The sequence below is a fragment of the Macadamia integrifolia genome, chromosome 10, assembly GCF_013358625.1.
Source record: "Macadamia integrifolia cultivar HAES 741 chromosome 10, SCU_Mint_v3, whole genome shotgun sequence".
Classification (NCBI taxonomy): Eukaryota; Viridiplantae; Streptophyta; class Magnoliopsida; order Proteales; family Proteaceae; genus Macadamia; species Macadamia integrifolia.
The window spans coordinates 19,308,372-19,321,695 of record NC_056566.1 but is presented as its reverse complement, the minus strand read 5'-3'; the positions used below and the strand labels follow the sequence as shown (position 1 = coordinate 19,321,695).

The 13,324-nt window shown below is 37.0% G+C and overlaps 2 protein-coding genes across 4 annotated transcripts in view; one reads left to right on the top strand and one right to left on the bottom strand.

The window, feature by feature from the left end:
- LOC122091670 (serine/threonine-protein kinase EDR1-like) overlaps positions 1–8,305 on the top strand; it is a 14,892-nt gene extending 6,587 nt beyond the window's left edge. Inside the window, exons 6-13 of one of the 2 annotated variants that reach the window (XR_006143986.1) lie at positions 1,233–1,301; positions 1,411–1,511; positions 3,461–3,539; positions 3,638–3,736; positions 4,803–4,871; positions 4,996–5,045; positions 6,828–7,116; positions 7,897–8,022. Coding sequence is in view for 1 of the 2 variants with exons in the window: in XM_042661716.1 (XP_042517650.1) it covers positions 1,233–1,301; positions 1,411–1,511; positions 3,461–3,539; positions 3,638–3,736; positions 4,803–4,871; positions 4,996–5,045; positions 6,828–7,004; positions 7,897–8,029 (777 nt within the window). In the remaining variant the exon portion in view is untranslated. Of the gene's footprint in view, positions 1–1,232; positions 1,302–1,410; positions 1,512–3,460; positions 3,540–3,637; positions 3,737–4,802; positions 4,872–4,995; positions 5,046–6,827; positions 7,117–7,896 lie in introns of both variants that reach the window. The other variant, XM_042661716.1, reaches the window with a different exon arrangement.
- Positions 8,306–10,335: 2,030 nt separating this feature from the next.
- The window catches only part of LOC122091389, a 5,384-nt gene continuing 2,395 nt past the window's right edge, over positions 10,336–13,324 (bottom strand). For both annotated transcript variants that reach the window (XM_042661291.1, XM_042661292.1), the window contains exons 4-6: positions 12,669–12,777; positions 11,217–11,430; positions 10,336–10,789 (exon numbers count right to left, since the gene is read on the bottom strand). In XM_042661291.1, coding sequence (XP_042517225.1) covers positions 10,577–10,789; positions 11,217–11,430; positions 12,669–12,777 — 536 coding nt within the window. In that variant the 3' untranslated portion in view covers positions 10,336–10,576. The remainder of the gene's footprint in view (positions 10,790–11,216; positions 11,431–12,668; positions 12,778–13,324) is intronic.

The window sequence follows — 13,324 nt, the reverse complement described above, 5'->3', positions numbered from 1 at the left end:
CCTACCAATAAAAAATCTATATTTGGAATCTTGATCAAGTAATTTTAAAATGTGTTAAAAAAAAAAAAAAAAAAATTCATAAGGCGCCACTTCACATAAGGCGGAGCACTGCCTTACTATCTCTAGACCGCATCAGCGCCTAGGCGTTGCTAAGGCGTCGCCTTACCAGCGCCTTAAAAACTATGTTATGAAGAGTTAACTAATGGGACAAAATGCTAATTTGAAGGTTGGAACTCAAAGCCTAATGGATAAAGGGGACAACCCTAATGTCTTACCTTTCCAAAAAATTAAAGGACACAGCTCTATCCTCCTGGAATAACTGTGTACAATTTGAATCAACCTGTAATTTTGTTATCTCAAATTCAGGCATATCAATTCTAGTTGTCTGAATTGCCCAACATGGACCTGAAACTTATTTTGATCAAACTTGGTTTTTGGATGAGATACCCTTGTCTGAAGACTGTGAACCTGATTTTAACCGGGTTGGCAGAACTGGCTGTTGAAGATCGATTTTAAATCTCTGCAAGTGATAGGCTCCTTTAAAAATGGGAGGAAAATGATTCTAATATGGTGGTTGATATGGCCAGATCTGATCCTAGATCTAATGGTCAGATCTAATTAGAATAACTTACCAGGTTGCAAGGATTATTTTTCAGAATAAAAAAAGAAAAAGGAATTTAAATCATTCAAATAATAAAGATTGATGAGGTGGACTGAGAGAGAAGAATTAAAAAAAAAAAAAAATTCTATTGGATATAATCGATGGGAGAAAGGGAGGAGAGGGAAATCTATTTTCTATAACAAAGAAATAGGAGAGAAAGTAGGGAAAGAAAGATTGTACCATAGGAGAGGGAAGAAAGAGGAAAGGGCCGAGTCGTGAGGGAGGAGAGACAAGGTAGTGAGAGGAGAGAGACAAAGACAGCTCAGGCACACAAGGCAAGTTGTCAAAATACTCGAAACATATCATTCAATTCAACCAAGTAAGGAGGGGATTGTTTTGCACTTCTTACATTTGATGCAAGTGTTCTGCGATCATTTTTGTGTTGCACTTTTTAAATTTGATTGTGATCATTTTGTTTTGCACTTCTTAAATTTGATCTTTATGACCATTATAAAAATTTGTAAGATCCATTTATTAAAAAGTTATTACTATGATACTCCTCTTACCTGAGCCAAGGAAAAAATTATTCATTATTCTGACTTCTTGCTTGTCATTTTTTGTTGAAGCACAGGAAGTAGCTGTGAAGAAGTTTCTCGATCAAGATTTCTTAGGCGATGCTTTGGCGGAATTCAAAAGTGAGGTAAGTAGTAAAGCTGTTTGTTAATTGAGTAAATTTTATGATAGATTATGCTCATATTTTCGTTATCAACACCTGTTAAGGGTTTCTGCTGTTTGCTTTTAAATGTCAGGTGCGAATTATGAGCAGGTTGCGTCATCCAAATGTTGTTCTTTTTATGGGTGCTGTTACCCGCCCTCCCAACCTCTCTATTGTGACCGAGTTTCTCCCAAGGTAGAGTGGGTCACCTCCTTTTATCCCAGTTTATTTCACTCGCAGTTGAAATCATTCTATTTCTTACACTTTCCATTTTATGGAAGTTCATACGGTATCTCAAATATGATAAAAAACTACTTTCTCAGGATACCAAAATAGGGTAGAATAGGAGAAAATCCATATCTCAGAATCCAATGGTCTGATCCTTTCAAACCTGAATCGAGTGGAGATGTTAAGCAAAAGGAATAATCCCGAAAGTTTGATAGAAATCTAAAGACAGATAGGGGTATACTGCTACTTAACAGAATTAGCAACCCCAAGTCCTGAAATTTAGGAATTAGCAGAACTTTCAATAAACCAGTCTGATTAGATTGAAACTTCACTCAACTACTCCTTATAGGGCAGACAATAACCTGCCAAGAGATGATTCAAATCGAACGTATAGACTACCTGTTAATGGTGTTTCCTAGAGGCAGCAGGAAAACAACAAAACAGAAAACTAGATATCCTTCAAGAGTCTTCAAAAAGCTTCAAGAAATGTACATTAAGGGGATCTGATGATCCATGTAAGGATCAACCTTCATTCTTCTTGATCAGACCTCATGACCATTCAAGATACAGCAACACACAGCAGAGATTGCTGCAAATACCACTTGGTTCTTTAGAGACTCTCAAAACCGATTAAATAAGACTGAACCCCATTTAAATCTGCTCTGATACCATGTTACAACTGCTTATCCCAAAAGCTTGAGTTGTTACAACAATGAATATCAACACACAAGAAGTCCTAAGCAGACTAACGGAACCATTTTCTTTACTTATTTTTTCTTGAGAGGAAGTAAAAAAAAAAGGGATTCATTTTGCACAACAATGTTACATTTTTTATTTTTTATTGAGAGGAAGTAAAAAAGGGAATCATTTTGTGCAACAATGTTACATTTTTTCCCCTTAATTTCTCTAGCCTTATATAAAAGAATGTGACATGCCATGCATATGGCTTTCCTAATTTGTTTTAAGGAGTTTCACTCCTGCTCTTCGGTGGGGATGATTTAGGCAGAAGTGTCTTTCCCATGTCCAGATATGAGAAGCTCTAAAAGTGTGCACTTCATATGAGAAGCCTGCAGTTTTATTAATTCTGTTTCTGATTTCTAACTGAATTCTCGATGTTAAGATTTTAACTTTGATGAGGATTGCTTAATGCCTACCTTGTATATTTTTCTTGAGCCGTTTCTTATTTTTTATGGGTCACTTGAACCCCTATTGTGTATAGGGATTGGAACTCTCTTTATCTGGTGGTGGTCTTAAGGAAGGAGAGTTTTTTCTCCATTTTTAGTTTTGGGGATCATGCAGAAATGTTTTCCAAACAAGTTTCTTTCTGGGTGATATTTGTTCTCCTCCCCCACCCCCCAAAGAATAAATGACAGGTATGCTGGTGATATTTATTCGTGGGGAATATAAGGTTTTTGTAGCTTCAGGGGAATTTCTGCCTTTCTTAGTGAGAAATGTATTAGGTCGAGTTAGTATGAATCAATACACAGATAAGCAGACATTTCTCACTTTGTCTCCATTCGTTCTTATTTTATTTTCCCTCTTCCCCTTACCAGGGTACCAAGTAACTAAAATAACTGTACTAGGGTTTACACTTCCTTTATAATGACCCATGAAGAGCACTCAGGATCACAGCTTTCAGATTCGATAATCATCTGTCCATATATTATTTAGCATCCAAAACCTATGCATGAAACTTATTTCTCCCTAGCCACACAGATTGTCCACATGGGAAAAAAAATGCTTGGGCCAAAATTTGTATGATTGTTTCAAATTAGCAGAGAAATTGTTCTACTTTTTTTCAAACTAAATTGAACCTATGTCATGTGCTAAATTTTATACATGAGAGTTTATTCACTTTTAGCGTTGTGAAATTGTTTCTAGAATTGCTTGACTTATATTTACTTTTGATCTTCCAGAGGAAGCTTATACCGTATTCTTCATCGTCCCAATTGTCAAATCGATGAAAAGCGCAGAATAAAAATGGCTCTTGATGTGGTAATGAATTAGCAGATATTTCATTTAACCTGCTTTTTTGCATCTTTATCCATATCATATTTTTTAATCAAATTCAAGTGTATCATTTTGTTCATCAGGCCAGGGGTATGAATTGCTTGCACAATAGCACACCGACAATTGTTCACCGTGATCTGAAATCACCAAATTTATTGGTTGACAAGAATTGGAATGTCAAGGTATGATGTGTGAAGTGTTTGCAATAGTCTGTGGGTCTTTTATTTCTTCCAGGGAGAGGTGGTTGCTCCTAGTAGGGACTAGGACTCACTTGTAAAGTTAATGTTGTGTCAGCCATTGTTAGTTTATTTGGAACATGTATATGTTTATGTTACTAAAAACTAGTTACAAGACCAACTTTCTGATTTTGATCTTTGATGCAAAGGTTACAAATTTTGACTCATCATGATATTAGAGAAAAAAAAACCCCGCCCATTAATTTGAATAGACTATAAAATTAAGCTGGACTCAGCTTCCAGGACAAAATAGGTTGTAATCCCAATATATACGTTATTGGATAAGATTTCAAATGGCACCAAAATCCCACCCCAACACACCCCCCCCCCCAAAAAAAAGGGGCATTCCAAATAAGAAACACCACTCTTACAGCTTGAGATGCTACTGTATCAATTTGAGTCATAATTTTTCCTTATAAAAATACTGAGTCATCAATATCTACATTTCACTAATGTTGGTGCATGTAAGTATTTCAAAATTCCTAAATTATCCTCCCTCATAGATCTGATCACATGTTTTGGGACAGTGAGAGTAATCAACAACTGGCCATATCTCCTGAGGATTTAGGGATCTGATGGGTCCTCAATCCTAAGTTAAATCAGCTGATACCGATATTTGTCCAATCCATGTGAGGAGATCAATGGTATCATGCAGTGGCTGGATAACTGCACTGGCCATATCTCCTGGTCGATCCTGAGTTAGTGTGGCAATTCAATCCCAACCCTCAGTCGGTGAATGTGTTCATATTTGGAAGAATCCAGTTCAATGTGCCCACCTCACAAACCTTAATAATATTTTATTATCTTCTATATTCCATTGATGAAAGCTTAGGCATTTTTTAGAGCTTGGAGCATCACACAGACCTTTTGAGTGGCTCATTTGATGACCATAAAACAGAAGCCAACCGCCCCGCGGGGTGGGTGGGTGGGTGGGTTTGCATTTGTGCCTACTGTGAAATTCTTTCTTCTCTCTTCATGCATTTATGCTGACTCTTAATTCTAAAACATGAAGGTGTGTGATTTTGGGCTGTCACGACTGAAGCATAATACATTTTTGTCTTCCAAGTCCACTGCTGGAACGGTGAGAATGACAAAACCATTTGCAAAGATATCTTCTTATTTTTTTATGCATAGAGATTTAAAGTTCATCTATGCTCTTCACTAGAGTATTCCTGTTTCTGATTAAATTCTCTTGAACATGCTAGCCGGAGTGGATGGCTCCTGAAGTTCTCCGAAATGAACCTTCCAATGAGAAGTAAGATAAACAATTTTGACTTTCTAATGACTTTTCTATCTTTGCTGTAATGTGATGAATGAATAGTCTTGTAGAGGTACAGTGCTCATTGCTTTCTTTGCTGCTCGGCATGGCAATGTTTTTTTTTTTTTTTTTTTCCTGATTCCTTAGTTTGTTAATTTGTATAAGAAGCAGGTGTTCACTGGTATTCTCTTTTCTGTTTCTTTTAGTTCTCTTTTAGAGAGAGAAATTTTGGCCCCTAAAATTCCGATTTATTAGTTTGTTCAGTTATACTTGAAGCAGCTGCTGATTGGTTTTCTCTTTTATATTTTCTTTCTTCTAAGAGAGAGAACTGGAGAAGCTTTTGCAATCACTACAGAAGTCTGGGGAGGACACAATTCTCTCTATATAGTGCTAGATTGTGAAGAAAGAACTGTTAGGTTCTGTTGCTACTCTTCAAATTTTACTGTTATTTTAGGGTGATTTTATGTATGTTATCATAGCGTTGAATTATCCATAATCTATTTGTCAATAGGCCTGTTCCAAAGAATGAAGGTTTTCTGGAGTACCTTTGAAATAATTCAAATATAATTGCTTTTAGTAGGAAGAAAGGAAAATGGAATGGCTATCTAAATGGAGAAAATTGAAAACATATCCCAGGAAATATTATCAAAATGAGAAGAAAGATGTGTGCTAAAGAATGACGTCCTCAATGAAGAGAAGCATGTGTGAATGAGAGGAGAGTTAATAAGAGATCAATCATCAAAGTATTTAGTTTAGAATTCCAATGTGGTGTTGATACAATGACAGTCAGAAGCAGGACTTCAAGCCAGAGATTTGGGTAGATCTGAGCCCCACATGGTATATTTTGGTACATCCGTGATAGTGATGCAGGGACAAAATTCAATGCATCCAAGTGGATTGGGTTTTAGGCTTTCTCATGAATTGTAGGATTGCTGTTTTTGCTAATTGGGTTGAAAGAAAATGGTTTGAACCGAAGGAGTATGAAAGAATTTGCGGAAACAAAAGTTGAGATAGGGTAACAGAGTTGAAAATGTGTAATGAACATGGTAGAAAACCGAATATTAAAACATAAATTATGGGTGAAAATACGGGGATCTGCTGAGAAAATAAATGAATTTTCTCACTACGGAATTCTTTTTTTTTTTTTTTTTTTGGGGGGGGGGGCGTTCGATTAGGTAAATCTTAAAATTAACCATGGAGATTACTAAATAAGAGAAACAGAAGCCTATAATTATTTTAGAGGTGAATAGCAGCAGTTTATCCAGCCGCACAATTTGCACAAGCTTTACTGCAAGTGATGACTTCAGCAGAAAGAAAGGCTTGTTCAAAAATCTCAAACGTTTATTCCCACTGCACTTTCAGATCCTTGTCTATATCCAACTCATACTATCTCTTGATGGTGGAAATTATGCCTTAAAGTACTTCTTACCAAATAGGAGTTGTAGTGATATGGAACCTATCTAGATATTTGAAATGTAACTCAACCCCTCTACCTGCCCCCTATTGGCCCTGCACATTCCCTCGACATGACTGAACTGCTTTTATATTTAAAAGAAAAGCTTCAATATTTAAGTAGATTAAGGAAGGAGTAGTTCCTGATCTTTACAGACCAAACCTGACCATAACCTGTTAAGGGTTATAGCAAACCGTTTAATGGGCCTTGCCCTGCCTGATTTTTTTCATCGATATGTGTGATTGTACTGTTCCATCCAAACCATTTGTCTTTGGGAGTTTGTGTGATATAAATCTTCATCTATATTGCTTTTGGACTTTGTACAGGTGTGATGTCTATAGCTTTGGAGTTATTCTGTGGGAACTTGCGACACTGAGGATGCCATGGAGTGGAATGAACCAAATGCAAGTGGTAGGTGCAGTGGGATTCCAGAATCGCCGGCTTGACATTCCAAAGGAAGTTGATCCCGTGGTTGCAAGAATAATTTGGGAATGCTGGCAGACGTAAGTTGAAAGATGAAAATTCATGCACATGCATCTTATTTCTAATACACGTGCTCAAAGACTAGGTGCTGCATCAACTGAATTGTTTCTTTGAGGCTTGGGAAAATTGAAGGTGCAAATTATACTTAGAACCCGTGGTTGTTCTAACTGCTAGACATGCACCTGCTCTTATTTTGACCATCACCCCTTGCACCTCTACATTTTTCTCATGATATTACACATCTTTTTTAGTCTGTGATTAGTTAAAAGAGTGGTTATTTAGCTTCAGACTCTTTCTTAATACCATTTCACCCCTGAATGGCTTCAGCCCTAATTCACACTATTTGGACAAATAGCCCATTTTCCGGGCAGAGTACGCTCAGGAGCCCAATTCAAGTTACAGAAGGGCACTCACACTTGCATCCACGTAATATTTCATTAATATGTTCTATAATCATCTTGTATATTTCATAAGAGTTTTGGAAGTCACTTGGCTAGTTTTTATTTGACATCCAACTTTTTTTTTTTTGGTTTTCCTTTGGGTGGGGAGGAAATTTCAGTAAATTTCACATCTCAAATTAAATAGTCATTTCATTTTGGTTTCTTGTGATACCACCAGTGAACTGAGGGAGTTGGGTGCATTTATCGAAACAATAAGGGCTAATAGCCAGGAAACTGTGGATGGTTTTTAGAAGTGAAATTTGCTCAAAATTGACCTTTTCCATTGTAGTTTTATTCACCCTAAAGTTACTCGGGGAGAGAAAGTAAATTACTAGCTTTGGATTGCTCACTATAAGAGGAAATATTGCATTAAAATATTTCCTCTTATAATCACAAACATTTCTCAGGAAAAGGTTTATTTGAGTTGAGTTGATTTGAGTTCTTATGCTTTTGGAACCATGCTTTTTTGCAGTGATCCGAACTTGCGCCCTTCATTTGCACAGCTCACGACATCTCTCAAGCCCTTGCAGCAGCTTGTCATCCCTTCACATCCAGACCAGTTAAGTCCTCCATCACAGGAGGTATCAGTGAACTCTACACCTTAGAAAGAATCTCAGTTTCTGTTATTAAAAGGGAAACAAGGAGTTGCTTTTTGTAGGGTGAAGATAAATATGAGAACCTAGAAAGTGTCATTGGTTCTTAATAAGTAGTAAGATGATTGTATGTGTTTCTGTGCCACATGTAAGGCCTCAATGGCATTTTTGTACTGGGTGTTCTTGGTTGTATCTATTTATACACACACACACATTGTAATCTGATTCATAATCACTTCTTGTAGGTTCTGATTGTATTTCTAATGAAATTGACTCTTGTCCAGCTTATATGATCATCATTTTTTTTTTTTTGGTTTGGGTGGGGAACTCATTCTTATCAAAGCGGCCCACCCCCACTTGTGCCACATGGACAGATGATGTGGATGTTCTGATCATTGGGTAGATGCCTTGGTCTAGATTATCCACATGTTAAATTTCAGTGCCTGATTCAATCATACACTCTTCTGCGCATTGGTTTGCATCCCCATGTATATTGATGCACGTCTGATGTACTCTGACCACTATTATGCACTCTCCTGGTGTCCTGATTCCATGTATTACAGTGCGACGAAGTCTTATTTTGCCTGGTGAAAGTGACTGGAAATTGAGGTTTCAATGATGGTAGTGTGAGTGTGACCAATGCTGGCAGAGGTTGCTCCTTATTCTTTGTTGGGCAATGAAGAATTGATAATGCCGAAGGCAGTTTCTGTGGTCAACTAACCATAATTGTCTTCTTTGGGAAAAACATAACAGTAATGCATGGCACTGATAATGCTTTGAAGCAGAGGTTGCTTTGTTCTATATTTTTTATGCTAAACTTCTAAAAAATGCCAAAATAGGGAGCCTGAGTTCCTTTTCCATCAGGCTATGTACCTTCTTTATTAGTTTGACATGGTCAAACCTCAGTAATGATCTTTGTAAATGAATTTGGTACGAAGCGTTTTGAGGAATTATTCATATTTATCTTTATAAGATTTCCCCCCTTTTTTTTTTAAACTAGGTTAGACACTTGTCAAGATTAGGAGAAAGTTTTCCTCACTCATAGATATTCATTCACCATTGATCTCTTAAGTATTCTGATTTTTATCTAAAATAAGTCTGAAATGCTTTTGGTACTATTTCAGAAGTTCCATCCAACTGTGAAAGATGACACCATGGTTGGAAGAAAACCAGGGCCATTAGTTTATTCCTATGCCCCAATAATTTTCAAGTTAGAAGCTTTGAGAGCTCTAATGTTTGCTCACTGCTTAGACTCCAAGCGTTATTGCGTGTCAATTCATGACTTCTCTTCCCAGTATGTGAGAGGAAAAGGCAAAGAAGGGGGGGGGGATATCAAAGTAGGAGAGGGAAAGGAAAGGAAGATGCGTCAGGCTGTCAGGGAGTTGTGGATTGCAAGATCCCTTTCCAATGATTTTTCTCTTATCAAATTCATGCACGGAGCTCAATCCATAAGGCACAAAACTCCAAGCTTGCATGTGTTTAGTTGAAGAGTCCTTAAAAAAAAAAAGTCATTGGAGAAGATTGTGACGCCCAAGAATATAGCAAATATGCCAAATCCACCTAATAGATCAGTAAGGTATCCGCACCAAAAATATGACAAGTACCAAAGGCGCAAACTTTAGTCACACATAGTCTAAAGAGAAATTGCTAAGCTAATTGATAACCTTTAACATCCTTAAACATGATATGATGTGTTCTAAAATATTAAAGCCCCTTGACCACAGATAAAAAAGAAAACAATATTTTACCAAGGTTAATATAATTGGAATGTTGCAAAGATCGAAATCCGTGATGGCAAGGGAAGAGGGAGAATAAAAAACACATTCCCCTTTACTTCATATTATATTACCAATCCAGGCCGATACGGGTTGAAATCGTCTGCAATTTCGATCTCGTACAATTCCATACAATACCACCTTCAGGCGGTGACACGTGTATTGATACAAATACAATGGTTCAGATCTGGTACAACTAATAAAACATTAAATCAGTGAAAAGACATTTAAATCAGATCTGGACCATTGTATTGGTATCAATACACGTGTCACCCCCTAAAGATGGTATTTCACGGAATTGTACGAGATCAGAATTGCAGACGATTTTTTTCCAGGCCGATACACTAGCCGTTCCCAAAACAAGCCAATTCCTATCCAGATTATCTTTGAATCGCCGGGACAAATCTAGTTCCTGTTTCAGTTCTTTTAGACCCTGAGGGAATCCGATCATAAAGAAAGATGGTTTATACCAAAGCAGCTAATAGCGTTTACACTCCCTTCTTTCAATTGTTCCATCATTTAGCAAAAAGAACTCAAATGATCTGCCTCAAGGCCCAAGATTTATTTACCTATTAGCTGTTGAGTTTAGCCAAACAAGCATGTCGCAAACACAGACAAAGGAAGACAAAAGATTCATAATCTGTCAATAAGCATACAAGAAAAAGCAACCTCCTCCCCACCCACAAAATATGCAGTAATAACAGAGAAGGAGATTGCTGAATCATAAATTCATTAAAAAAAAAAAATTTTCCTCTTATTTTTGCTGATCCTTTGTTCGTCATCGTCACTCAACTTGTGCTTGTGCGAATTGAGAGGTTGAAGAAACTTCCTGTTGCTGCATTTGATGCCGGCGATGAGCTCTTTTGTTAGCACGGATACGTCTCCTAGGTGAAACACCAGTAGTGTCGAGGTGATGGATCTCTTCTCCTTTTCCTCCGTACCCCCCAAACACACAGTCAAGAGGGTCCGCAATCACATCGACACTGGAGGTCATCATCTACAACAAGAAACAGAAGTACAGAATAAAAACCAAAAACAACAATTTCAACCAACTGACCTTTTGGTAGCACTAAATTTATATCTACTAGTTCCTTTCATCCCTCTTTCTCTCTTTCTTTTTGCTCGAATAATTTTATTATTGGCTCCAAACACATGAAAGAGATGTCTCACAACAAAATGAGACTAACAACAACAATAATATTATTATTAATGAAATTCTTGCAGAGGAAAGAATAAAACTTCTGCTCGGCATTAACAAAATAATTCATAAGGAGGTAAATGTTATTTAACCAATTCATTCTGGGGTATTTTCATCTTCACCTCTAGGTCTTAAAAAACTACTAGATTCTACAGTAATGTTATCTTGCCATGAGTAATGGGTTAATTACATTAAATTTTGAAGTTTGAAACCTCAGTACACTTACAACAGATTGCTTGGCCTCCATGTCAGTCGGTTCACTGTCAGAATCAACATTTTGCGTTCTCTGACTCTGAGCAACATTTTCACCAAAGAAATTTCGATGACGCCACCTTGATATTGGCTTATCTATACTTAAATCATCAAATACTTTCTCCAAGTAAAAATGTTTGTTGACAAGTTGCATTCTCCATGGATCATCCCGATACTTTTTCAATATTCTGTTACATGAAATTTAATCATAAATGTCCATGCAGCATAACACAAGAGTCGTGAATATGGTTAGGAAAGCCAAACGGTTCTTGGTCAGAAAACATCAGATTCTAATGCAACACCAGGGTTCCAAAACCCTGCTTTTGGGTCACTATGGGCCAGCACTGAATGATAGAAACTCATTAGTCAAGGATAATGGAAATTTCATCATTTCAGGAACTCAGGACCTTAAACTGTAGGGCTTATTTGTAGATACAGAAACATGTTTCTTCTTCAATCTCATGATATGAACGGTGAACAAACCCTATTGGACCAGATTCCCCCAGGTTTGGATTTGGTTCGTCTCAGTTTGGGTTTCCAGATTGGATCATGATGCTGTCTACCCATGCACAAGCAACTGCATCATGTTCCTTCAAAGTTAAGCTGTATCTCAGACACCAAATTGTTTGTTTACCGCACTACTGGCAAGCTAGAACCTAGACTACCAGTGATCAGTGAGCATGACTTTAATGATACATGATGAACAAGACTTGGACAGACAATTATTTTCCATTACAGCAATATGTCAAAACTAAACCAAGACATAAAAAAAGGAAGATACCAAGGAAAGACTAAACTCATGGCAAACAGGTTAAATCCTGGGCAAATAAAAAATAACCTAAGATCCCCTTATGGATACTGGTAGACACTAGGAGGGAAATTAAGGGTATTACTTCTCATTTCTATAAATCCAGGACAAGGATATAAAATGATCAATCTCCCAAGAGGATCTACATCAGGGCAAATACAATGAATCTTCTATCTTGGATAGTTTTTTCACAAGATGGCTACACTATGCCATTTGTACATTTTGATTTAACAAATAATGTCAACCATCAGGAATAAAGCAAATAACTGATGCGTAGAGGAAATAATTGACTGCAGGATCAAATCTTGAAAATGTATTAAAGGAATATCCCCAATATCCCCACAGTACCTAGTAACAGTGTCAGGGCCTTACTATGTCAGTATGGGAATGCTATCATCCATCCATCTCAGTATATGTGTATTTAATGACTTAAGCATACACAGATGGATGTAGATCAGTGACCATATGCTTTCAATCGTCTCAACAAAGGACCTTGGTTGGAAGGTAGAATTATCTCATTATAGCACATATCTGAGATAGAATACTTGATAATTCTAGATTATATGAGCAAATACTGCAAAAAATTCAAATGCATCAGGAGATGAAGTCATGACATACAGATTAGCTAACTCTTTCTGCATGCGACTTCCTTCAAGTGAAAGAATATCACCTAGGCATGAATCTAGGGACCTATTAAATCTCCAACCTCCAGAGAAGACTGCCGCCCCTGCAAATGTAACTGAGTTATTTAACATTGCAGTCATGAAACATAATAAACCCAAAAAAGAAATGTGACTCTACCCATTCATATAAATGCTGTTTTTCCTCTTCTGGAGCAGGTTGATTTAGACTGGACAAACCAAAATAAGTATAATAGCCCATAAAAAAAAAAGAAACAACTAAGTTCCCCCAACTTGGAAGCAGACAAGATCTGTATAATTCTCCTCTACTATTACAGATAATATTGCCCGCTGCTGTGAAAAACCCTCATGCAAGCAAGGTATGAATGTATGATAGAGCATTTTTTTTTTTTGCAGGTGAAGTAATCATTCCCTGAACTAGTTTCTGTTTGCCTCATTGCACATGAAAATAACTCTCCCCAAATACCTAATCAGGTTTGAAAAGAAGTCGGTATCCTATCTAACAGCTGCAAATATATCAGCTAAAAATCTGTAAATGAACCACCTAAAATCCAGAAGTTAGCAAAACAGATACAAAGATCTACATCATGTCCAGTGCTATTAACAAAAGAACCTTTTTTTTTTTTTTTTTTT